Below are 27,114 nucleotides of genomic sequence, written 5' to 3'. Positions count from 1 at the left end.
ATTGCAGGAGAGAAATCTCAAGGGTCAACAAATATGCTGCATCATGTTCTCTCTCTAATGGCATGACAACCACAGTATAACGGTCGTTTCTTGCAAAGAAAGGTCTGCACATCCACATGTTCGCCATGATTTATTGGAAGTAATTAACATTCAGGCTGTAATGGCAAACAGGTCCTGGAGATGAGAAGATTGCATGATGCTGAGTGATTGCAGGGCAGCCTGAATGCACTGAAGGACTGTCCTGAACCCCAGACTCCGAAGAGGCACCACAGAGGTCCTGTTTTCAAGCCTCCTCTTCATTCAAAATGCCATCTTCATGTACCAGAAACTGTTAACATTACTCAATTCTACCATAGCTCTACTTCTCACATCGTCTCGTTACTATTACTTCATTAGATGGACAATACTGTATGACGAATCAGATCTAATCGTGTGTGTATTGTTTGAGCAGGTATTTGTGAATGTAAGCTCGGACTTGAGAAACGTTGACACTTGGGTGCCACCTCATCACCGGCTTCCCGTCTGGTCCCACCAGAAACTTTTCAAAGTTCCACTTGATGTCGTTGATCTTCAGAGGCCCCCAGAACAACCTGTTGTTGGGGTCACCAAAGTCGTTTCCAACTGGAGGGCAGGAGTTCTGTATGGCAAAAAGCACAGGATTATAATGAGTGAAACATCTGGACTGTCAAGTGAACGACCTCCACCTTTAGAAAGATCCGCATGGGTCCACTTGGATCTGCAACACATCTGTTTAGTTAAAATCATCATCTCCATTACAGGAAACCTTGTGAGACCACTTTTCTGTGGCGCATAAATCAAACTGCTATTAATAGCGGTTTAAATTTTGAAAGTACCTCATATTGGGTTTGGCTGTGTGTGTTGGGTGCGAGCACATGTTATGCACTATTCAGTAAAAAAGGGAGTGACTTGTCAGGTCAGTGTAATGAGGTTTGAAATTTGGTCTGAAGAAATTTGTGCATAGCTGGAAAACTGCATTAGTAACACACATGGATTAAACTACTGTAAAAGAACAGGCTACCTCTGTAGAATAAACATATTAAAAAAATAAAATCACACACACCGCAACGTACCTTAAGGAAAGTGAAAACCTCTTGCTCGTCTTTTCCATTCACATCACCTTTCTCAAACAGCAGGAAGTTTGGAACAAATCCATTGCCTGGTCTAACATGCCTGGAATCCAGAAAGAAGGCAGCTTATCAGCGGACGTGTCTCTGAGCACTGAGATTGAAACCACACAGTCTACTGCAGTGGCTTTGCTATGGATACAAGATGAGAACCTGAGACATAAATTCTACGAGTGTTCGAGAGGCCACTAAGAAACTGATCTTATTGCCAAAGGATGTTTTCCCTGATTAAATGAAGCTTTGTTGATTGAGAAGAAGAGGATTTGCCAAGATTGCAAATTCCTCTCTACATCCAGCTTTGAAGGTTCTTACGTTACAGAGCCTTAGTATCCATAGTGTCTTGTGGGAAGCTTGTGAGTCATAGTTAGGGGATTCTCATGTTTTCACGTCTTCTACAGGCTGAAGAAGAAAAAAATAAAATAAAATCCAGCCTCGTGTTCTTGCATTATAAGACCCTTTAAAGGGTTACTGCATTTATGTGGCTTTGACGTGATTGTTTAATTTGTTGACTTTTTAGTGTTTTCATTCAGGGAGTTGTGGCTGATTTTGATTTGCACTTAGAGAGAAACAGTTCTCACTTTAAACCTGGCAGAATTTCATGTTTTTGCCCTGGTTCCTGTTTTCCGAATTGGTTGGTGGGAAAGGCGAGAATCGTGAGTCCGAGTGGTTTCATCTCCTCGTGTAGTGCATTCAGTTCTGATAATAGAAAGAGAAAGAAGAAGCTCAAATTTCATCAGGTGTTTTTTATTTCTTGTAATAATAGTGCAACACAAAACAACGATGCCTGTGGTGCTTTTTCTTACCCGTGTACTGAAAGGTGTATCCTCAGTACGTGGCCACGTTGATGAAGAGGACACTCTTGCCCGCGTAGTCACTGAAGTTCACAGTGTGACTCCCGTTAAGAGTCCTTGCCTGGTATTTGTAAATTGTGCCGTCTGTTTTCTCACAATGCTGCGGGGTAAAGACACAGGTCAAAGCATATATTGGTTTCTTCTAGCCAACAGCTGACACATCAGCATTTATTTACTGTAGTATTTTTGCATGCAAAAATGGCAATGCCTTTTACATGGACTTATCCTACAGGACTTTTACACCACCCATTTGCTAGCCAATAGTGGGCCTTAACATGGATTTGACCTCCCTCATTTCATTCACATGTTTGATTAGGTGGTGGGTTTTGTAACTTTTTAGTCACCCACTCCGTTTAATGATGAGTCATTCACTTTGGACATTTTTCAAAACAAACAAGATATTGCTGCTTAAACATTAGCCACAAACTTGGATGTTGGTTGGATGTGCCGCTACAGATTTATGAATAAGTGAGTGAGTAATTAATAATAAAATAAAAAATAAAACAGTCCCCGTGACAAATATGCTTTTCCATTTCATGGGAAATATTAAAAAGATGATTATATGTGACTGTATGTATATTAGATAATGAACTCTAAATTGAGTCTAGATCAATTAGTCGATTAATCAAAGAAAGAAAAAACAATTATGAATAATTTTCAAGCACAAATGCCAAACATTTGCCAATACCAGCTTCTCAAATGTGGAGAAGCTGCTTTTATTATACAAGTAAATTAATCTTCATTGAGTTTTGAAGCATTGGTTAAAAAAAATAGATACTTGAATGTGTCACTTTTGGCTCTGGGAAGTTGAACACTAAATTAATCAAAAAAATAATCTGTAGATTAAGTCTGAAGAACTGTTTAAAAGGCCCTTAAGATCAACCAAGCAAGTGACCTGTCTTTGCAGTCTGACCTATTTCCAGTGCAAATATCAAGAGTTTATTTACCAAAGGGTGGCTAAAGCTTTAAACAAATATGGGATGCTGCAACACTTTAACCTCTGTTTTTGTTGTTGCTGTTATGTATGCTAGACTACTGACTACCCACACACGACCAGTGTCAACAGAGCAAGAGGAGAATGTCTGCTTGATATGTAATTTGTACAAGCAGGTAAACCACTGGACAATTAGAAGTCAGCATGTGCCTTCATTTAACACTTGTGTTGCAGGGGATGCACTTAACAGGTTGTTGTTTTAACCACCCTTAAATGTAGATTAAATTATCGACTTTCTGTTAGGTTTGATTGTGTTGCCAACACTGCAACACAAGTCATTGTAGTGAGTCCATTAGTTTGAATACCAATTAGCAGTAAACTATAGGAAGACGTATGGTAATGAAGAAACATGAGCAGGGCACAAGTCATCAATGCCCACATTTGCAGGTGCAAAGAAACGGGACCACTTAATCAGGAGTTTCTAGAAAATCCTGATAACATGCCAAAACTTTTGTTAAAACTGGTCATCAGAGGTTATGAGAGACTAGAGGTGCTGCTAAATTGCATGCAAAATACCATCGTGTTTTTCTACCAATCTGCTTTAAACATTTTAAGTCAAATGATGAAAAAAATATAGGCTAAAGCCAGCATCCAGCCTACAACTTCTCACTTTGTAGGTTACATCATATATTCAAACAAATAGGCTACCACTTTCTCCTGATACCGTCTAATTAGGTTTAAGACGGCGCAGACGGTGAATTATTAGAAAACAGTGATGTCATCTGATTTCAGGTCGTCGCGTCTGTCTTTTCTATCTACCTGTCACCACGCTGTGAAAGCGTTGTGTGTGTGTGGACACCAACAGGTACCTGTGTGAAAGAACCTCCGGCGGTGCAGGGTCGCAGCAGACCGAGCAGCAGCAGCAGTGGTACGAAGGGCCACATCATGCCGTCCTTTCACGACACGGTGACCGCTAACTGTGGATGTCTGTCCACTTCTCCCTCAGGATAAACTGCCTCCTCTAGCGAGGAGGAGGGGTCGGAGGGGCGCACAGCTGGTTGCGATGACGCTGACGTAACGGCGTACACAACAATAGACATAATGAATGGCAACATTAAAAAAAAGGGATTGGCAACATTTGATCAGATGTGGAAAGTTAGATCACTTTAGGTATCACAACATGCACACAAACGAGGAACCACGTTTGTTTGTGCAATGGTAGTGCTGGTAGTAGTCATACGTGACTAAATATTGTTCTCCATTCACATTCATTTCCCCTAATTAAGACAATCTGCCAAACATAAAGCAAACACAGTTGACTGGGTCTCTGTGTGTGTCTGCCACCCTGAGCATGCCTGGTGTTTAACCTACTGTGAACATTAATAAACAACATTCATTGAGACCTCTGAGAAAAATGATATAAGAAACTAATTATTAAAACATTGGTGTGATGGAAATTTGTTTTTTTTTAGCTTTATATGCCTTACTCTAATAGGCCAGAATAGGCTTATGTTACACTGTGTGGTGTTTGATACTTTTCTTATGTTGCAGCTAGGTGAAGGCAGTTCAAATGGGAAAGTAGCACGTTAGTGGGTTTCTTATCTGACTGTCCTTGATAGGCCTTGAAAGGACAATTGGTTCCTACTCCCTTCCTTCCTTGGACAGCTGCATGATAATCTTATTTATATATATATATATAAGTAACCTGTTGCTTCACTGGCTCTTTGTCTTACATTCTGCAGACTGGTTGCCCTCTGTATGTTTGTCTGACCCTTTGTAAAGAATGAAACCCTTAAAGATGTCTGGATTGAACTCTTTATTTCAGAAGACTCAGTAAAGGAAAATTGCTATTACAGTGGCAAGTTGAACTTGACTGAATCTTGATAAATACATGCTGTTGGTTTAATTTCTCCTCTGTGGGATCAGCTGTTGCCATGGTGAGCTGGTACTTGGCCACATGCCCTGTGGGTGGCTGACAGGCCTCTTTCCAGTCCTATTAGAGCACCCCATTGACTATATTGTGCCACAATTGAAAATGTACAGTTTTATATTAACTTCCCCATGTGTTATAATGTTAGTTTTATAACATTCTCACTTTTACTGACCTCTGGATTGCAGGAACTGGTTCACACATAATTGCGACCTGCTAAACTATAACGTTAAGCTTCTGTAAGTGAGAACAGCTATGTTGCAGGGCTGTAAGGCATGTGTTTGAGTGTGGTTTCTGTCAATACACAAAGAAATTAAAACAATGAGTACAATTCTTGTTACATATACTGTACATCATACAACATTTCTATCATTATCTGAACAGAAATGTGTGAGAATATACTGTCTAATGTACAACTTAAATGAGAGCAACATAAACCCCACACCTGTAATTAATGCCCTCTTAACAGTATAGCAGGCATTTAGCGATCTGTTTAAAGAGTAGCCACACTACTCTTTAACACAGACACAAAATCCTATTTTTCAACAAAACTCCTGTTCTTCTCATTGCCTGACTGTTTGGTCTCTGACAACACACAAAGTGCATTTACAATTTATTTATTTATTTGCATTTGCGTCGCTGACGCACACCTCTTGGGAGTACAGCACGTTAGGGTAGTAATATCACGACCCACTAGCTTGTACACGAGTGACAATGAGCACGTTGTGGTCCCCTCACCCGAAGTTCCCCTGTGATGTCACAGATTTACCAGACCTTATTGCTTTCACTGTCTCAACTAAAGAACACAGAATGGATACTGAACAATGTAAGAGAAAGTTTAGAGTATTTTGTACCGCTACTTTTTAGTTTTAATGTGAATTTGTTTAATTTAAGGGGGGAAGTTTGAGGACGACACCACCCTCATTGGGCTCATCTCTGGTGGGGATGAGTCCGCCTACAGGTGGGAGATCGACCATCTGGTGTCCTGGTGCGGCCAGAACAGTCTGGAGCTCAAAGCTCCGAAGACAGTGGAGATGGTCGTGGACTTCAGGAAGAGCACAGCCCCACCTTCCCCCATCATCCTGTGTGACTCCCCTGTCACCACTGTGGACTCCTTCCGCTTCCTGGGCACCATCATCTCCCAGGACCTCAAGTGGGAGCTGAACATCACCTCCTTCACCAAGAAGGCCCAGCAGAGGATGTACTTCCTGCGGCAGTTGAAGAAGTTCAGCCTGCCAAAGACAATGATGGTGCACTTCTACACCGGCATCACTGAGTCTATCCTCACCTCCATCACCATCTGGTACGCTGCTGCCACTGCCAGGGACAAAGGCAGGCTGCAGCGTATCATTCGCTCCGCAGAGAAGGTGATTGGCTGCAATCTTCCATCTCTTCAGGACCTGCACGCCTCCAGGACTCTGAGGTGAGCAGGAAAGATTGCAGCTGACGCCTCTCATCCTGGCCACAAACTGTTTCAGACTCTCCCCTCTTGCCACAAAAACAGCTTCTACCCGTCTACAGCTAGCCTCATCAACAAGGCCCGGGCCCCCACTGATTCTGATTCTGAAAATGTTTCAGTTGAATTCACATGTTATCATCACAATTCCCTGGAGCTGCTATAGGAAAATATTACAGCAGCAATGATGGATTTTATGAAATACAGGTCCATGACTCACAACTGTAAGACCTTGGTTCAAATGTCACTATGTTTTACATTTACTTAGTTTGGCACAAATTATGATCAGCGTTGTAAAGATTAGCAGGTTTTTCATGCAAAACTAGTCTGGTGTGAAAATGGATGGATTAGGAGAAAACTGGCTCCTGGGCACAGACCCCTAAAAGACCCCATCATACATAGCGCACACAGGTTATTTTGCTTCATCTTATTGTCACAGCAGAACCACACTGATACATCGCCATCATACAAAATACCTAAGGGCACCAGACATGATGGGAAACCATCAAAGGAAACTCGTGATGTAGTTAAAAATGTGTTTCCAGTCATAAAACTTAAACAGGTGTGATGTGGAAACTCAAAACCTCCAGTAGGCCTATATGTGCACTACAAATGGCATTTGCATTTAGTAGTTAAAAACTTTTGAAATAAGTAATAGCCTATTTGCATTTTAATATAATATTCTAGATGCAGATATAGTAAGGGGAAGGAGTACATTTTTTAACTAGGTATTTAACTTTTCATAGAAAAAACACATTCACTGCACAGCTTTGTAACATAACAATATTTCTAAGAACTCGGAACAAAATCAGGACGTCCCATCTTGATTGAGCTATCTTTTCATGTTCATTACCGTCTGTTCTGGCTTTAGGGGCCCTCTCACTCCACGTGTCCAGTAATCCATACAGCTGCTGGTCATATAATTAGAATATCATCAAAAAGTTGATTTATTTCAGTAATTCCATTAAAAAAAAAAGTGAAACTTGTATAATGTATACATTCATTCCACACAAACTGATATATTTCAAGTGTTCATTCCTTTTAACTTTGATGATTATAACTGACAACTAATGAAAACCCCAAAATCAGTATCTCAGAAAATTAGAATATTGTGAAAAGGTTCAATATTGAAGACACCTGGTGCCACACTCTAATCAGCTAATTAACTCAAAACACCTGCAAAGGCCTTTAAATGGTCTCTCAGTCTAGTTCTGTAGGCTACACAATCATGGGGAAGACTGCTGACTTGATAGCTGTCCAAAAGACGACCATTGACACCTTGAACAAGAGGGCAAGACACAAAATGTCATTGCTAAAGAGGCTGGCTGTTCACAGAGCTCTGTGTCCAAGCACATTAATAGAGAGGCGAAGGGAAGGAAAAGATGTGGTAGAAAAAAGTGTACAAGCAATAGGGATAACCGCACCCTGGAGAGGATTGTGAAACAAAAAAAAATGTGGGCTTCAAGAACCACCCCGCACAGACGTACGCAAGACATGGGTTTCAGCTGTCGCATTCCTTGTGTCAAGCCACTCTTGAACAAGACACAGCGTCAAAAGTGTCTCGCCTCCTGGGTAAAAGACAAAAAGGACTGGACTGCTGCTGAGTGGTCCAAAGTTATGTTCTCTGATGAAAGTAAATTTTGCATTTCCTTTGGAAATCAAGGTCCAATAGTCTGGAGGAAGAGAGGAGAGGCACAGAATCCACGTTGCTTGAAGTCCAGTGTAAAATTTCCACAGTCAGTGGTGGTTTGGGGTGCCATGCCATCTGCTGGTGTTGGTCCACTGTGTTTTCTGAGGTCCAAGGTCAACGCAGCCGTCTAACAGGAAGTTTTAGAGCACTTCATGCTTCCTGCTGCTGACCAACTTTATGGAGATGCAGATTTCATTTTCCAACAGGACTTGGCACCTGCACACAGTGCCAAAGCTACCAGTACCTGGTTTAAGGACCACGGTATCCCTGTTCTTAATTGGCCAGCAAACTCGCCTGACCTTAACCCTATAGAAAATCTATGGGGTATTGTGAAGAGGAAGATGCGATACGCCAGACCCAACAATGCAGAAGAGCTGAAGGCCACTATCAGAGCAACCTGGGCTCTCATAACACCTGAGCAGTGCCACAGACTGATCGACTCCATGCCACGCCGCATTGCTGCAGTAATTCAGGCAAAAGGAGCCCCAACTAATTATTGAGTGCTGTACATGCTCATACTTTTCATGTTCATAATGTTCAGTTGGCCAACATTTCTAAAAATCCTTTTTTTGTATTGGTCTTAAGTAATATTCTAATTTTTGGAGATACTGAATGTGGGATTTTCATTAGTTGTCAGTTTTAATGATCACAATTAAATTAAATAAACATTTGAAATATATCAGTCTGTGTGTAATGAATGAATATAATATCCAAGTTTCACTTCTTGAATGGAATTACTGAAATAAATCAACTTTTTGATGATATTCTAATTATATGACCAGCAGCTGTATATCGATGGATAGAGGGTGGCAGTTTCAATATTAACCACATGAGGTCGACATTAAGCGCACTGTGTTTCCTTAAAGACCAACCAGCGGTGACATCAATACTAGCAGTGCTGCCCGTGAGCCCACCGCGGACCAGGCTGCGCTGGTTAGAGATGGCGTCCCTTTTGCAGCCAGATAGAGTTATTTATCTGGTTCGCGGAGAGAAAAGGATCAGAACCCCTTTATCGCAACTTTATTTCTGTCGCTACTGTAGTGAGCTACGGTCTCTGGAATGTGTGTCTCACGAGGTACGTGAACGTTTCCCCTTACTACCTCCTGGTTTTCACAAGCTAGCTATTAGCTTTGTTTAGTCAGTAGCCACTTTGTTGTTAGCCGGCTTGCTAGGAGCTGTGACGAGTAGGTGGGATTAGCCCGACCACCTCGCGCAGTGTATGGCTAAGCCACTTGTCAATCAAGAGTTTTACTAAAAGTCTCCTCATCTCATTGGCTGCTACGTTTAACTTCCGCTAGAGTTAGCGTTGTGCCGAACACAGTATAAATGGGCGAAGAAGCTAGCTAGCTCTTTGGGTTTAACGGTAAAGCACTCGGTTATCTCACATATAAGGAATATGCGCAGAATGTCCGACATGTAAAAACAATTTGTTACAACGTTAGTCCACCCCAGCTAACGTCTTCATTGTCAAACCCCATCTTGTTAACGTGGCTCATAGTTGTGGACACACCCAGAGTGCTCTAAATTATGCTAACGTTAGTTAGATGTTTCATTTATTTCAACTGACTGGTCTGACGTTTCTTTGTAAATATGTGATCACTGAAATCCGGAAAACCATCAATCTTGCTTCACTAAAAAACTTTTTCATTGTACCACACTGCCAAAATGCATGCTTATACTTTGGTAGCACAACAATTAAGAAGCCAGTGTAATAAAAACTTAAGATGTCGATTCATAGTTTGACTGACTCCTGCTCACGGACCCCTGTTTTTCGTGATCAGGTGGACTCCCATTATTGTCCAAGCTGTCTGGAGAACATGCCATCTGCAGAGGCTAAGCTTAAAAAGAACAGGTGAGACTGAGGTCCAGATGCATGGAGGAAGATAATCTCTATCTAAACTCACTCTGACTTTGTATCTGACTGTTCTCCTTACTGCGTCATATTGATGTCATTAATGTTATTCATTCCTGATTATCTGTGTGCTACTGTAGGTGTGCAAACTGTTTTGACTGCCCATGTTGCATGCACACACTGTCTACTCGGGCCACCAACATCCCAGCTCCTCTGCCTGATGATCCCACCAAGACGGCCATGAAGAAGGCCTACTACCTGGCCTGCGGCTTCTGTCGCTGGACCTCCAGGGATGTGGGAATGGCTGACAAATCAGTTGGTGGGTGCTGATATAATGACACATTAATTTGGCCATATGTACAGTATTTACAAAACTTTAACTTCAGTTTGGAGTAAGAAGCATCAACAGTACCAAAACACCATAATGTGTCAAAAGTCCTGCTACGGTTGCTCATTTACTCAGCTCATGAAGAAAGCTGTTTTCTGTTGTATTTGTTTCTTGTGGCTGTTGAAGTCTCATGTTTTGGCAAATTTTGTTCACTACAGCCAGCGGTGGATGGCAGGAGCCAGAGAACCCTCATACTCAGCGGGTAGGTTTTCCCCTGTGGTCATCTTTCTCTCGAGTTGCTCACATGTTTCCTGATCATGCATTGCTTGTTTTTCAATAGACGTGTTTCTGAATAAGTGACACCACACACAGCCGTCCCGAGGCAAAAGTAAACTAAGTGGTTGCTTAGGCCAAATCATAAATGCTCCTTTATAATTTTTTCCATAATTTAAGTAATTGTTAATTTAAAATCAATCAAATTATCTTGTAGTTTTATGCCGTTTTTATTCTTACACCACTAATTATTGTCCCAAATTATTTAAGTGTTTTTTTTCAGTGATCGTCATTGTAGTTGATCATCATTCTGCACATTTCACAAGCTCATTTAAAGACTGTTAACCACTTGTTTTGAGGGATGACCTTACAGTTTTTACCTGTCATGCCTTCCTGGATTATTTCGTTACTTTTAAGGTACACCGCATGTACATTCCTCATGCCCCTCAAACAACCAAAAATATGTAGTGCTGCGAGACTGTGGTGGTGGGGGGTTGGGTTACCCTTGACCAATTCTTCATAATGCTTGTGTGGTGTATTTATTTATTTTTTTAATACATGAAGCATTAATGACCAGTCTCTGGGTGAACTTTTTGTGCCCTACAGATCAACAAGCTGATCGAGTATTACCAGCAGCTGGCCCACAGAGAGAAGCAGGAGAGAGACAGGAAGAAGCTGGCCAGGAGACGACAGTGCATGCCTCTGGCATTCTCGGTACTCTACTCCCTCTGAACCCAGTTCCGCCTTTTGAAAACATTCATACTTTATTCTTTAACCTTTTTCAAATGTCAAACAGCTGTTTGTCTCATTGTAGTTTGTTACAAAATGTGGTGGTACTGTTGAAGAAGAACATAGATCTAGAATTATATGCATTTAAGAGATGTATTTGAACACAGAATCTCAAAAAATCTTATTATCACCAAGGCTATTCTCAAAGGATGTACCGTTGAGGCTATTATATGATTAGCACACCTTCACAGCAGGAGGGAATAATTGGCAATATTATCTGCTGTAGTGTTTTGTTGAAGTGCATGAGGCAAATTTAGTCACCCTGGTGCAGGCATGGTCTTCACGTTTGAGCTCGTGGGCACATTGTTTACACCTCCTGCATTCTGCTTCTACATTATTTAACAATCGATAATGCAAACAAATCTTTCCCACTGTGTAATGGAATAATTTTTAAATGCTTAACCTGTGATGTCTTGCAGTTGTTTTCCATCAGCGATGCATTTCTGTTGCCATTGCATGTCACCAAATTGCCACTAATGTTTGCTAAATTGCTTTGGTTTCACCTGGTTCTTAATTCTCTCTTTTTTTTCTTTGCTTATGCACTCTGATATTTTGGTTTTTACCCCCCCAGCAACACACAATTCATGTGGTGGTGAGTTGTATTTTTCACAACTTGGGTAGTCTGATCTCTACACTAGTGCTGTCTTTTCTTTATCACTGTTCCTGTCCTAATCTGTTACTGAGTGACCTCTCAGATCACATGAATGTCACCTTGGTTAAATGAGACGGAGAGCCACACAATGGGAGCCTTTATGTCTGTTAGAGGGAGAGAAGAAATAAAAGAGAAAGAGAAAGTCTGTGTAACCAGATCAAAATATTGTTAATACTAAGTTCTGAACCCTCAGTCTGTCAGAGTTGATTCTCTCCCGCTCTCTGTGCAGAAAGGCTCCTGTTAGCGTCTCCTAGCACAAATGAAGTTGTTTTTGGCTTATTTATTGTTTTATTTAGTTGTCAAATACCTTTTTTATTATTATTATTTTTTACTTTTTTGATTTAAAAAGGTTGTCATAAATCCCTTGTGTTAAAAGTAGTCATGTAGACAAATGGTTGTAGCTAGGTAATTTTCTTCTTAACTTTCAACAGGAAGGGTGCCTGATCTTGTTTTTTTCCCCCCCCTAAATTCACTCAGGAAAAATATGGCCTTGGAACCAGACTGCAGAGGCAGAGGCCTGGAGCCCCCATATCAAATCTGGCTGGCCTTTCGTGAGTAGTCTTTTGTCATTTACTGGGAATTACTGATGCTTTTTCACTCCACACATGGGGGGAAAAAATGTTTTCTTAGCAAAACTAGTATGGGTGACAAATGAAACGTGGAAAAACCAGCATGAAGTGTCTTACAATGGAGTCAGGCCAACACAAGCCTTCAGAACAGCTTTGGGGCTTCTTAATTATATATATACACACACAACCTTTATTTAATCAGGTAATCTCATTGAGATTTTTTGCAAGAAAGAACGGAGGACAGCAGACAAGAAAGAACATAGCCAGACATAATATTATATCATTTGGAGATGGTGGTGGTGAGCATTGTTTTACACATTTGTCCAGAATCTTCAAAAGGAGTGAAACTAGGTTGAGCTCTGGCGATTGTAAAGGCTGTATCGTTTAATTCACGTCGTTTTCAGACTCCCCAAACTGTTAAGTGAGCCCTGGTGCACTCCGCTCCTTTAGTCAGGGATTTTTCCTTTAATTTGTCCCACGTCTATACATGTTGTTATTATTATTGACTAGATAAATCTGTTTTTTCCTTTTTAGAAGCCATTTGTTTCATTCATTTTAGTGTGCCATGAAAATCAATTTGCAGAGCCTTGAAACTTCGCTTGAGACACAAAAGTGATCGATCTCAGTGAAGTGAAGTTTGTCACTCTTGTAATATTACATTTGTAAGCAAAGACCATTTGTAAGTTTCACCAGTGGGATGTGTTCAAGGACCCTGCTTAACATCAGAAAATTATTAATTAATTGGCTGACACACTGTACTGTATTGACAAAGTGTGCTGTCAGATCCAGGAGACCAACGTAAAGCAGGCTGGGACACCCTGTAAATAATTTTGTGATGTCAGTTGTCTCATGTTTCAAAAGATTGCCATTCAGTAGCAAAGTCTAAAATCTCTGATGTCAGAGAAGCCAACTGCAAGGTTGTTGGACACGAGTGGTACCAAGAAAGCATAGAATTAGTGTAAATCCTTACTTTGTGCTTGGAAAATGCTCAGTGGCAATGTGACCTATATGTAGGTTATTTTTAGTAAACTTTCAAAACCATCTGTACTATTGGTAAATTTACTTTAATGTGTATGTGGTCTGAGTGGTGGAAACATTAGAAAATCTCTCTATGTTTTACAGTGTAGTCAGCCATCAGATTAGATGAAACCCCATTGTAAGTAGGGTTGGGCAATAGGTCAAAAAGGTCAATATTGATAATTATCACCATAAATTTCTATTATTATTTCTTTCAAGTTTAAAGGCAGTTTTTTGCACCTGACTGACAGTTGGAGAAACCAGACGCTGATTTGTGGTTTAAAACTATTCTTTACGGTCAGAACATGACAAACACTTGATGACAAACACTTGATGACAAACAGTGGATCATTTCACAAATCTGAAGTAGAACATTCATGATACAAATCTATGCATAAGTAAAATATTCTTTCAGTCCTTTTTTCAACAAATTAATATCTTAATAGAAAAATTTTGCGCTGATTAGTTTGTGATTCAAATGAATAAAATCGAACAATTATTCAAGTTGTTTTATTTTTATTGAGGAAAAAATTATATCACAATAATTGTTATTGTTTTATTGCCCAGCCCTAATTTTAAGACCTGCAACAGATTGTTGATAGCAGTATTTGTGTTACTTCACTAGCCTTAAAGAGGGTGAGGACCAGAAGGAGATCACCATCGAACCTGCCCAGGCCCTTGATGAAATGGAACCCCTGCCTGAAGATTGTTATACCGGGCCTGTCAGTTTACCAGAGGGTTAGTTTGTTTGGAACGCATTAAACAACACTGCTAATTTTATCTAATTGGGGTGGAGTTGAATCAGTGTTTTTGTTGTGTCCCTCCCAGTGACCACGCTGCGCCAGCGGCTTCTGCAGCCTGACTTCCAGCCTGCGGGGGCATCTCAGCTCCACCCCAGACACAAACACCTTCTGATGAAGCGCTCCCTGCGCTGCAGGGTCAGTACCACTTCAGGGGTTTACTCTCTGTGTATCTATCAAAGGCTGTTGTTTTTATGTAGATCACATTAAGATCTTTTTGTTTTCTTAATTTCCTCTTCCAGAAATGTGAGCACAACTTGAGCAAGCCAGAGTTTAATCCCACTTCAATCAAGTTTAAAATTCAGCTGGTGGCTGTGTGAGTACTGGTCATGTGTTTTCACGATGATGTTGATCTTCTTGTAATTCATGAAAAATATAAATCAGCCTAAAGCCTGATGTAGTTTAATTAGATTAAGGTCCCAAAATGTGTACAGGAAATTATTCATGCTTATTATGTTAATTTTAAACACATTTCATTCATTTTAAATGAAAATAACCAAAAGGTGTACATGATCTAAAATGATGTCCTGGAAAATAAATCCAGTTGCCTGTTTTGGGTTAATCCATTACTGTACAAATAGCATACTGCCATTCTCAGGAGTTTTTGATTTGTGAATGGTTGCGTTTCTTTGGTGATGCTTAGGATCAACTCTCAGCTTTTAATGAATGTATTTTGAATGCTGTGTAGTATTGTATATTGTTGTTGTATATTAGTATTTAATAGTATATTGTCAGTGTGTGTTTGAGTGTTACAGTGTATTCTCCTCCACAGGAGTTACATCCCAGAAGTGAGAATTATGTCCATTCCAAATCTCCGGTACATGAAGGTCAGTGTGTGCAATTAGTCAAGCTAGCTAACTCTGCAGTAAATAAATGGTCCATTTTAGTGATCAAAGAAGAGTTATAAGTCAACTCAACCAGCATTGAGAGGTTCATCTTTTGTTCCCTCCCCCCAATGCTGTCTTTTAAGGAGAGCCAAGTGCTGCTGACCCTGACCAACCCGGTGGAGAACGTCACCCACGTCACATTGGCTTCTTGTGACGAGGAAGATCCTGATGACATCAACAGCACTGCCAAGGTATTTAACGAAATGCTCTCCTGTTACTTGTTGAAATAAACTGGAGTCACAGAAAGTATCATACAGTTTCAAGAAGTGGCCATTGCACAAATACTCATTACTCATTCCTGTACTACCAAACACTGACACCATGATTTTTAATTGTAAATGTGTAAATCTTGCCTTTTACTGTCTTTTAGGCAGGATAACCAGAGGCTGTATGTCAGTTTTTCTTCAATGAGCTTAAATACTCTATTTATTCATGTTAATGCTGAATCTAAAGAACATCTGAAAGGTGTCTCTTGTGACAAACATGTGCTTACTTAGACTGAGCTTAAACGTCAGTGAACATTTGACAGGTGGTCAGAGGTTGTTCAAGGGGATGAGCTGGAAGATACACGGTCGTTTACTAAAACCACTTTATGAGGCAATAATGTGTCTCATAAAGTGTGACAGTGTGTCTGTCTACCAGCTTGTTTGGGAGTACTTCTGCCCCACATGGTGGCCAAACAACGAATTGAGCTTGAACTGCTTTAAAGAGCATCATGGCTTAAATACAAGGTGTGAGAAATGGGCACAGTCACAGATTGTGGCAGTTGTTTACCACCTGCCTGTTCTTAAATATTGCATATTATATCAAACCAGCCAGCTTCAGAGAGCTAAAGGTGGTCGGCTCCTTCATACTGCCAGTTCCTTATGGGATAGGTAACCTCGTTATCATCTCATATGCAGAGCAGTTGTGCCCCATTTTTACCTCCATCTGTCAGCTGTCACACACGCAGCTAAGAGTGCCGTGTTGCTGTGGTAAATGGTCTGCTGAGCTGCCTGTTGCCAGCAGCCGCTGCGAGGCTCTCAGTGACTACAGGCTGTTTGTCTTGGCCTCTTTAGTGACGAAGTCATGGGCCAAACTGGGTAAGGAAGAGCTCCTGGCCAAAACAGAGCATCTTCATGACCCATTTCTGTTCACATCAAGGCCAAACAGTGTGTTCAGTCCTGTCATTCTGCTTCATCTGATATTCGCACACCTGTAGGGCAGTTTGAATCGCAGCAAGCCATGCTTGGTTGATTTCATCAACCAGCAGTTTCCAAAGCCTCCTTACTATGTTTCATCAGAAAATTGTGTTAGTTGGCTAATGACCTCAGTAGTTTTCATTTTAGATGTTAATGTGATCCAAATTTGTTGCACATGTCACAAAAATGACTGTATATGAATACATAATTGTTTTCTGTGCAGTGCGAACATTTTGGGATACCTTCAAATGAAGTGTGCAGTGACGGCAGCACTATCAAAGAGCTGCAAGAGGTGTTCTTTTACAAACTTAAAGCCTCAAGTGGCCATTCATAGAGCCCCAAGCTCTCATAGGGAATCAAAAGATTGGACCAGAGCCAAAATTGTGAAGTGGTTATTTGTTGCAAATTGCCATAAACTTGTTCATTGTACACTTTTTTCATCTTGGTCCATTCCAAAATGCTTTCTTAACATTGTTGTAATCAAACTCCAGTTTAGAATCAGATGGATGTGTTAATTAATAGTAATGCCAAGTTAATAGTAATTTATTAACAAACACATTTTATGTCCAGATGTGTGTTAAGACTTAAAAAAAACTCCCCTTGGAAGAATAATTCGTGGCTGATATGGTTACCCCGTTAAAAATTCTTAAATCATTTGTTCTATTTATCCCTCATTGAAACTTTACTCCTTCAGCAGACGAAAGCCAAAACCTCCTTCTAGTGATGAACTGTGCACACATCATTCAGCGCAGTGAAGGTTAAACATCCAAGTGAAGTAAACAAAAACACACTTTGGAGTCGAACATTCATCCCCCCCGCCCCGCCATTTAAAATCTATGTTGATTCATCCAAGTCTGAAAGTCACTGAATTTTGGAAATTTCTTTAGGTTATAGTACCCAGCAAGGAACTGGTCTTGGCAGGAAAGGATGCTGCCGCTGAGTATGATGAACTGGCTGAACCCCAGGACTTCCAGGATGACCCAGAGTAAGTCAATACACACACACACACACACACACACACACACACACACACACACACACACACACACAATTAATAATCTGAAGTCACTCTTAACCTGATGCCTTTGTCTTTTCCACAGTGTTGTTGCCTTCAGGAAATCCAACAAGATTGGTTTCTTCATCAAAGTGATCCCTCAGAAAGAAGAGGACACCGATGTCACCGTTTCATTTAAGATCCGACATGACTTCCGGAACCTCGCAGCTCCTGTCAGGCCGAGCGAGGAGGCAGCTGACACCACCGCTGAGGCCATTTGGCTCACGCACCATGTAGAGCTGAGGCTGGGACCGCTCGCTCCCTGAACATGAATACTCTGGTTACCATCAGACAGCCCTAGTGTTGGGTTCTTTGACCTAATTTCTTTAAACTGTGGGATTCATTTCATTTACAAATCATTTCTGATTCTGCTTATTGACATCCATTTGAGATCTACTTGGCATACAGAGTTAATTTTGTTTGTTGTTGTTGAAGTTGCTTAATCAAATACATTGTGGAACATACGGTCATTGCATGATAGGAAAGTTTATAAACTATATGAAACCATGGCTGACTGCAGACTAACTGATAAGTTTAACTTCACTTAATGCTCTTTTATTTATTTATATATTTTTTAATGTTGCTAAATGCAGTACCCATATATATCACGATTTACTGTATTCCACCACATCATCCCCCTCTGTTTACACTATACCATCTATCATTAAAAAGCACTATTAGTGTGAGGTTACTTGCAGAACCATATATATTAAAAAAAAGAAATTATCGAAAAATGGTGCCGTTATGTTAAAAAAATTCCACTTGCTGTTGCTGGAATGTGAAAAAGGACCTCTCAGCCTCTGCCTCCATACTAATTATGTTATGTCTTACTAAATGTATTAGCTGTGGATTTTGTGTGGAATATTGGTCTGTAATAGTTTAATATAACAAGATTATAGAAACAGTAGAGCGTAAATGACAGAAGTCGATAAGCAGAGTCAGAAATTATAATTGAGAACAATCGGATCAATTCACAATTGTGCAGCACACGTGACTGTGCGTTCCGAATATGTATGCTTGTCAACTTATTTTCTGCAGACAGTAGTGTCGTATTAACTCGCATGCTTCAACTATAGTAAATATCACACTCATTAGACAATGTCATCACAGTTACCAATCCTGTACTGTTTTCTTAGAAAGCTTCTTGGGTTTAAGGTGATACCAGCCCATAATTTTACTATTGTCTGAAGTCAAACCTTCACTGGCACTGTGGGGAGGATGTATAAGAAGGTCTGTAAATTACATGAAGTACAAAGTGTTCATCATTTAAATGTACTGAGACACTATAATTTCTTTCCTGATTTTAAAAATGAATAGTTTTGGTTTTGTAGAATTCACTGACTTCTCTGTCGGTGTATATTGTAAGCTGCTGTTATTGTTGGTCTCAAGTGTGTCAGTATAACAGAGCCTTACAACAAACAGTTAATCCTCTGTATCGGCTAATAAAATAATGTGTTACTGTAACAGGCCTCGCTACTTTTTTTTTTTTTTGTCTCTGAAGTACTCTGAAGTTTGGGCTCAGGCTACTCTGTATTGTGCTGTATTCATCGTCAACACAAGGTGGCGCCACAGGCTAAGAATGTTTAGACAGAGGTAGCATGGGAGAGAGCTTTGTGAAAATATAAGAGGGCATACAGGGACATTCGTTCTTGTTTCTATATCAAATAGTAGCCTTTGTCTAATTATGCTAATGTTTGATGTTTAAGATACAAGACACTCTGATCCAGACAGAAACGCTCTAACAACCCAAGCGAAGCTGGTGTGTTGTTTTTTATTTCAAGGATGAGTCATAAGGATAAAATGTCCACTTGTCAACATTAGGAGTAGACTAATGGAATTTGCATTTAACACATCCAGTACTGTTCAGCGATGCTTTTCCCACATGGGACGGTTTATTGCCTCTGAAAAGGCAGATCAGATATGTGCGATGCAGGCCTGTTGCAGCTGTCCAATGAGGGCTGTCTGTTGTACAAACAGACCCACTCCGTCTGAGTAATAAAGCCATGATTTTCTTTTATCTTCAGCAGATATAAACAGCTCAGAAGAGTGGCCTGTGAGAGAGCCATAAATCACCCCTGAAGATGAGGTAATAAAACGCATATGGAGCGAGTCCATACCACTGAAACAACCCACTCCCACCTCCAGCTCAGCCGATGATAGCAGTAGCTGACCTCCAGTGCACACAGCAAGTGGTGTGCTGTACCTGCACTTGCTGGGAGGCTGCTGTCCTGCAGGGAATATCCTATTTTATTAAAAAAGATGAAGACTGGCTGAGCTAAACTTGAATATACATAGTCATGGCCATAATTTAATTTAGATAAACAAAGGAGACTGATTGAAAATGACTAAATTACATGTGGCAGTGGAGATTTATGCAGAAACCTTATAACTGGCTCATGAACAAAACCTTGAACGGCCCCAAAAACACTGTCTGGAAGACAAATTCTGGATTCTTCTGGTCAGGATAATATTTTCCTGGATCAAGACTGTAGTTATTTCATGCTAAGCATCAGCATGTTCTTATTTGTAGAACCTCATACTGTAAACACCACAGACATTTGACCTGTGACCATGTTATGGGGATTAGAAATTCATATCAGGGTGTTCCAGCAGTGTTGAGTGAGTTAAGTGGGCTAGCAAAGGGCTTTCATGTATCTCCTTTTCTCTTCCTGTGTTTTTCCTTTTTTGAAGACTAACATCTTTATTTATAAAGACAGACCCGGCCAGCCTTGACCAGATGAAAAATTCCTCACTGAATTACAAGTTTGACTGCACCCGGGACCTTCCCACAATTACGTCATCTGCCCAAACCACCACACCAGTACCTCACCCACAGAGGAAGCATGACACAAGTGAGCAAAAGAAGAGAAAAGCTACACCTCAATGGAGGCAGAAAATTCCCTCCATCTAATAAAAAGATGGCATCTAGAAGCCTGCTCGACTATTGTTTCTTTATGTATTATCCCATTCATGGATCAACTGTACACTGCATACTGTACATGCATGAGGCTTTCTTCATTAGTCAGGTGGACAGATATTTCAGGACCATAATAGTTAGGACATGTCCTGTTTCTGGGCATGGAGGACAAATCTAAGAAGACCGGAGAGCTCTTTTTGTTCACATTTTTTGTTTGAGTGATTAATCGCCTGCTTCATTTTCTGCTCACCAGACCATCATCTGGTTAATTAGGGGTAATTGATGATGTCTACCCAGATGAAGGCATGTGGGCTTCCAAAGCTGGGAAAGCCAAACCTGTGAAACCTTAGCTTTTCAGGAGAAAAAAAAAATCCCTCTTTCCTCATGATGCTCTTTTTGTCGTTTTCTCTCCAACTCCCTTCATTTCCTCTCGCTTTCATTCTCCGTCTGCACTCTGATGGCTGCAGGTTAGCTGGAATGTTGACTTTGGACGCCTGGTTGAAAAAGATCGCTCTGAGAAAGCAGCTGACCCCCGACACCCCCTCTGAGCCCCCCCCCCCCCCCCCCCCGTCAGAGAAGCAAACTGCAGGCCTGTGCTCTGTGCTTTCATTTATTATTTGCTCAATTGCTCACCGGGTGCATAACGTGTGTAAGGGCACAAGTATGTCAGCACTCCAAGCTAAGGCCAGTGCCACAGATTGAGGGCCTCAGGGGAACCACCAAAGCCACTGGAGGGTCAGAAAGTCTGCTGTTTACTCTGTATTCTCTCAATGGAAAAACCAGAGTACATATGAAATCAGACAATCAGGATTAATCTAGTTTAGTGACGGAAATAATACCATGACATTTTGGGTAGCCCCTCATGCTACTCTATATGTTGCTCCATGGTTAGGAGAGAAGTAAAAATATGAAGGCATTTTTGTGATCCCACAGATATCTTCTGTCTGCGGAAAGAGATAAAATGTTTGCCCAGTGCCAAGCTAATGTTTAAATCCAATATTTATACAGACTGCACCGGCTACTGCTCGGCCGGAGCAGCAGACTTAAATGTACATACCAGCAAAGAATAAGAGCAGAGTGGTGAGAAACAGTGAGTGGAAAAGTTGGATGTAAATGTTGGTTTTGGACGGAGAGACAGTTTATCATTTGGGACAAAAAAAAGAGTAAGCAACTGATTAGCATAAAGACTGGAAACTGCAAAACAGCTTAATTACAACGATAAAACATGTTAATTTAATAATTTGGTAGTTGAATTTCTTTTACCTTTGGACAGAGCCAGCTGTTTCCAGTCATTATGCTAAGCTAATCTAACCAGCTGATGTAGCTTCATATTTAGCATGTAGGTAATAGTAGTATCAATCTCCTCATGTAACTGTCTAAAGTGATTTCCCAAATTTAACAAGAGGTGATTTTCACCAGCATGTACACTAGTGTGTATTGAGTTGTGATGATACCTTAAAGATCAACTTGAGCATGCTACCATAGTCACACTTAGGCTTGAATTTTCCTTAAGGCTTTGAGTGTCTTTGCGCAGACATATATTTCCAGTCACAGGACTTTATGACCTGGAAAACAAATGACTCATTTATTTGCTTATATCAGCAAACAGAGCAGAGCTTGACTTCCCATGACATTTAGAAAAGAGTCATGCATCTCTGCATCTGCCACACTAAGATCTTAATTCAGTAATGCTCAGCACCACACTGTGGTCGACAAGTATGCACCCAAACAAGGTTCATTAATAGCCTAAATTAATTACATTCCCCTAAGAAATTTAGCCACATACCAGCAATAAAACAAGTTCAATAAATAAAAGATTTCAGTTTGGGCAATACCAGAAGCAGTGTTGTTGTCTCACTGTGGATGTAAAGCTGGAGGCTTCTTGGGCAGCTAAGCCCCATTAGGTATTGCTGATAATGTAGATAAATGTTGAAGACAGTGGCGGCTGGTTTCCTCTGTCAGTCGTCCCATGGTGTGCAGCCAAACCCACAGAAGCCCAGCCCAACGTGACCCACCACCACACTACAAATACTGTATATCCACATCCAGAATATACACACAAGTTCCCATTGCTGAGCAGTGCTGTATTTCACCCCAGAGATGCTTTAAATCAACAGGAATCAATGAGAGCTTCATTGGATTTATAGTGCAGGAATATGAAATGTCAAACTGTAGTGGATTTGCTGTAGACTCTCTCAGTAGTACATGTCACAGGCTGAAGACATCCTTATAAGGCTAGAGGGCAATAAAAATCCCCTGCAGTTGGTACTTTAAGTCCACTGTATCTGGAGTGAACTTAAAGCTTTTATATAAAAAAAAAAAGTGTGATATTAATTGCATAATCATGGCTTCACACATAATTATTATTATTTAAACTTTTTATGTTTTGTACATGAGAAATATGTATAGTATATAACATAAATCACCATGTGATTCAAGGGATAAACGGATTTCTTTTCCCTTTTCTCAAATTTTTGCTTCTTTTTCTTGTGGAATAGTATATACTTTGACCTCTCCAGGCCTTTCAATCCATCAAATGAGACACATGCAAGAAGGAAACAATCACTACTCAGATCCCAAGACTACACTAAGGCCATAACTTGAGATGAAAGGTCACAAGTAGGTCACAAGCCAAAAAGGTCAAGAACCACTGACTTAAAACAGTATTTCAGTGACATAAACATTGTGTCCTGGTTCAAAACAGTGTTTCAGGGACATAATATTTTACTGTATTCTGCTACCAGAAGTTGGTTTCTGTTGAACATCTGTTGCTTGTAGCACCTGAAGTTCTATGGCAGCTGCAGTTCAACTCACTGAGATCTTAATATCTACTTCCTAAAATGCCCCAGGAGCATCATCTGTGACTTTTTTTTTTTTACTTTTACAGCTCTTTTGTGATTGTTGATTTGTGTTTTGTTAATTTACTGCCATAAGTTTACTGCTAACCAAGCTAGCCAGTGTGCTTAATGTTTTGCTGACACAACATTTGTTAAGTTTACTGTCTTAACTTATGTGTATAATTACTAGATGAATTACTGTGTTGTCCATCCTGTGAGAACTTAATGTTGACCTTTCACTGGTGATGCTTTGTTTCATCCTTGCACAAGGATTTACTAATGTAACAGTTTGCCTACTTTTGTGGATCCAGTTTCTGTATTAGTGACTATTGTCTATGGTATTTTATCTTTTTCACATGTAATCATTGAGTTTGTTGTCCATTTCTTTTTTCTCTGTTTCATAATTGCTTTCAGTGAAGTTTTCACAGACCAACTCCTTGTCTTCAGCCTTTATTATACGGTAAGTGTGTTAAGCTGACTTCATGTATAAGTATGCACATAGTGAAGGACTAGAGTATGCAAAACCATACGGTATAAATGTAATATTGTGACCCACTGAGGCCATAATCATGCAAGAAAAAAATTCCCAGCTGGTGCAGCCACATACACACTTTTAATCTGATCTTGATTTCCACCTGCACACTACTAACTCTAAACGTGTACCCACTAAATTAATGAGAACATTGTCTGTAAAAGAGTTTTATAGATCCTTCTGGATAAACAGAGTCAGACTCAGGATCATACAGGGATCGGCAGAGAACAGAGGGCTAAATTACACATTTCAGTCATGCCAAAGGAATTTAAGAGAGATTATACTTTGCCATCCCTGTTAAAACAACATAACAGGGAACATATAATGAGGTCATGATGACATGCAGTTTGTGTGATTAGAGAAGACTGATTGTAGCCAAAGAGGTTTTTTATTCAAATCAGATTTTCTAGTATCTTAACTTCACACTGAATATTTAATTCAAAGACTTTGTGTGTTAATACTGTAACATGAAGTAGATGCTTCCCTGCAGTGTAATGGGCATCTGTTTAATCACATCTTGCATAAATACCTGCAAGTGTACTCTCTGACACAACCCTAACCCTTTGAACAGAATTATTTATTCCTTGTGGGGCACAATGCAGTCTGGTTAGATAAACTCCTTCCATGTTGAGCTTATACACAATCTAAAACGCTGTATTAACTGGGCCTTTTAAAAAACAGAAAGAGAGATGTAAATGAAATGAGCCCTGATAAGCCTGACAAGAGGACGGAGACGATATTCACTAGCTGAAGTAGAAATTTCCAAACATTTATTATTTACACAAAGATGTCTGCTGTCTGAGGGCTTTGGCTGCTGTTTATCTACAGACTAGGCCGAGGAGTGTTGCACTCTGAGGACATCCTCAAGCTTTGCCAGGCCTTGTCGCTGGGTAAAGTTGCTGGTGGGAGGATCTAGGTAGACCGGGGTTTGTTGGCTTTTGTCTAAACCATGTTGTCCTCTTTAATTTCCTGTTGATGGGGCTCACATATCTCATTTCCTGCCTACGCGGGAAAGATAATCTTGTTGCCAGTCCGCTGACTTCGGCCACAACAACTTTATCTAAGAGCCGTTGTGGCCAAAGTCCCACCTTCACCGTTGGAAGATATAGGCCTCGCTGGATTTTCTGTTGTGTGCAATTTCATGATTTAGATTTGATAAAACTTGGAGGGAGAGTGCACATAAGAGAGTGAAAATGAGAAATGAGAGTCAGTGTAGGTAGTGGTATAATACATTTTTACAATACATTAGAACATAATCCAGCAACAGCTTTATAAAAATCTGGTTTCATATAATATGTCACTGCATAGTGTAGTGTAGTGACATTGCAGCACAGCAGGAGTGGCCTGGCCTGGTCGCAGGGTGGAAGAAGGTCAAAGGAATAGAGGAGGAATAATGTAGGCGGGGAGGGAGAGAGGGAAGAAAATATGTCTTCAAAGGAGGGGAATATTTTGGTCTGGGACCAATCTGAAGCATCTGTCACTCCTTTCCTGTGTAAAATCCTCTGATAATGGTTGAGACTTAGCAACAGGGACTCCTCATAGGAGCTCACTTCTTCAGCCACACATTTTAATTTACATGCGTCTTCTTTTCCACGTGTGTCTGCAGCTGTAAACTATCATTTGCGCTCAAACAAGATGCTAATGGTAGTCAGTGGGCAACATCCGACCTACTATAAGATCAGCATTAGCAGGGCTGCGAAGTGGAAAGTCTGCAGCAGCTCACCCACAGCTACAGATATTGGACTGCACTTCAGGTCGTCCAGTAGTCATACATCGCTGACATCTTTCCATTTGCCGCAGGATGGATGAGCTTGACCCCCGAGTACTTGACCTTGTTCACCCTGAAGCAAGAGCAACACATTCCCCACTGAATCAACATCACTCTGTTCAGTGTTAAAAAACTTTCCCTTCGTCCACTGTCAAAAGGGGGACCACCTCTGAGGTGTAGTTTTACACAGATTAGAGTCACATGGAGAATTTTCTGTTGCTGTTGAGATATTCCTTTAAATGAGTAAAACAACATGTGAGTGTAAGCCTTAGAACTGCAATGACTTCATGTTTTTTGGTGTTGCTTGCACAACACTGTGAGCAGGAACTTATGCCGGCAAACATCCAACATGATCTGTTATTCAGGGCCCTTCCCCCCCAACTTCACTGAGTTCATAAATATTTTCATGCTGAGGGTTATCATAACATGACCTCATGAAAAGCTAAACAAAGCATTCCTTCTCCTTGTGCCAGGATAAAAAGCATCCACATCTCTCAGTTCTCCTTGTTTCTTTGGCCATCGTTCCATTTGTCCATCCCTCCTTCTTTCACTCCTCCTGGTCCACCCAGCCCCTAATTAGAGGGGAGTAAAAATAAGAGTGCCGTTGCTAAGCTTCACAGACCAGGAGTCGAGCAAACCTGCTTTTGCTGCCAGACGAGAAACCTTTCGGGCACGTTTGCCAGCATACAGTCTTTAACTGGGTCACGAAACTGAAACATAGGCATGGCTTTTCAGTGCTTTAACAACCCTCTGGAGGAAGAGAGCTCCAACCAGAAGGTCAAACGTCCCCTCAATCAAGACCCCCAAATCCCAGACACCTCAGGGACTGTGGTGCTGAATTTATTAGCAAGCTTTTTTACACTGGCTTGATCACCTGTGGGCTGGAACAGGAGAAGGTGGTTTTCTTGAGCTAGCCAGAGCAGGAACTTGGTGCTGCTAGCTATTTATTTTCTCATTTTCTTATTCAGCACTGTAACTGGATAGGCCCAGATGGCTGCCGCTGGCTAGATTGGCTGGCGTGTATTTCAGGCTGTTTATATTTGGGTGTGTCTCCAGGGATACTCTTATAACTTACATGGCTGTTATATCAATATCGGATGAGTTTACAAACAACGCTGCATTGCCAGAGATGTTACTTGAGGTCATTATTTTTCATTCGCTTTTATAATTGCATGATTATTTATTCTGCACAGGAGTACTTTGATAGACTGAAGATCTTATACACCAGTGTTTTTTATATTGGATGTTCTGTTGAACATCATATTCCGGCATTAGTTCCTCGATTATGTTACTTGTATTGTGATTATATGATTTTAGTTTTGCAATCAAATAACCTGAGCTGAACTCATTTCTTTTTGGAATGTGCTCCTTAACTTCTGAAGCCTATGGGTGTTCAGTTTTGTCAAAAAGAGGTATCCGTCACATGCTTTTCCTTCACTTGTTTTAATGGGTTGTGTGGTGTTGCCTTACATTACTAAAGGTTTATGAGGGGAAATATGGTAGAACCCAAACTGTTAGTTAACGCTGACTGCAGCCAGTAATTACACTTGCCATTGGAAAGCACACACAATGGTTACTGACTCAGATTTTAGGAAGCAGAATGCTGGTTTGGATATAATCCCAGAAGAAATGGTCCAATCCTTTCTTTGATT

The 27,114-nt window shown here is 40.6% G+C and overlaps 2 protein-coding genes across 3 annotated transcripts; one reads left to right on the top strand and one right to left on the bottom strand.

Moving 5' to 3' along the window:
- Positions 1 to 111: 111 nt before the first annotated feature.
- Positions 112 to 3,959, bottom strand: gpx3 (glutathione peroxidase 3). The gene is made up of 5 exons (XM_038699914.1): positions 3,800 to 3,959; positions 1,949 to 2,096; positions 1,724 to 1,841; positions 1,092 to 1,191; positions 112 to 637 (listed from the first exon to the last, which is right to left on the bottom strand). The coding sequence occupies exons 1-5, from the start codon at positions 3,875 to 3,877 to the stop codon at positions 425 to 427; spliced, it is 657 nt and encodes a 218-aa protein (XP_038555842.1). The 5' UTR covers positions 3,878 to 3,959; the 3' UTR covers positions 112 to 424.
- Positions 3,960 to 8,894: 4,935 nt separating this feature from the next.
- Positions 8,895 to 18,872, top strand: dctn4 (dynactin 4). Of its 2 annotated transcripts, XM_038699500.1 has the most exons (14): positions 8,895 to 9,081; positions 9,788 to 9,858; positions 9,999 to 10,177; positions 10,405 to 10,448; positions 11,066 to 11,173; positions 11,820 to 11,840; positions 12,378 to 12,451; positions 14,112 to 14,224; positions 14,315 to 14,424; positions 14,529 to 14,602; positions 15,059 to 15,113; positions 15,257 to 15,364; positions 17,242 to 17,339; positions 17,455 to 18,872. In XM_038699500.1, the coding sequence occupies exons 1-14, from the start codon at positions 8,947 to 8,949 to the stop codon at positions 17,672 to 17,674; spliced, it is 1,410 nt and encodes a 469-aa protein (XP_038555428.1). In that variant the 5' UTR covers positions 8,895 to 8,946; the 3' UTR covers positions 17,675 to 18,872. The 2 variants fall into 2 exon arrangements, with proteins under 2 accessions (XP_038555428.1, XP_038555429.1); XM_038699501.1 differs by lacking the exon at positions 11,820 to 11,840.
- Positions 18,873 to 27,114: the final 8,242 nt, after the last annotated feature.

The sequence above is a fragment of the Micropterus salmoides genome, unplaced genomic scaffold, assembly GCF_014851395.1.
Source record: "Micropterus salmoides isolate LMB-PRFRI ecotype aquatic unplaced genomic scaffold, ASM1485139v1 Ms_hic_scaffold_5, whole genome shotgun sequence".
Lineage (NCBI taxonomy): Eukaryota > Metazoa > Chordata > Actinopteri > Centrarchiformes > Centrarchidae > Micropterus > Micropterus salmoides.
Note: the sequence above shows the minus strand (reverse complement) of the source record. Positions and strands in the feature narration are given on the sequence as shown.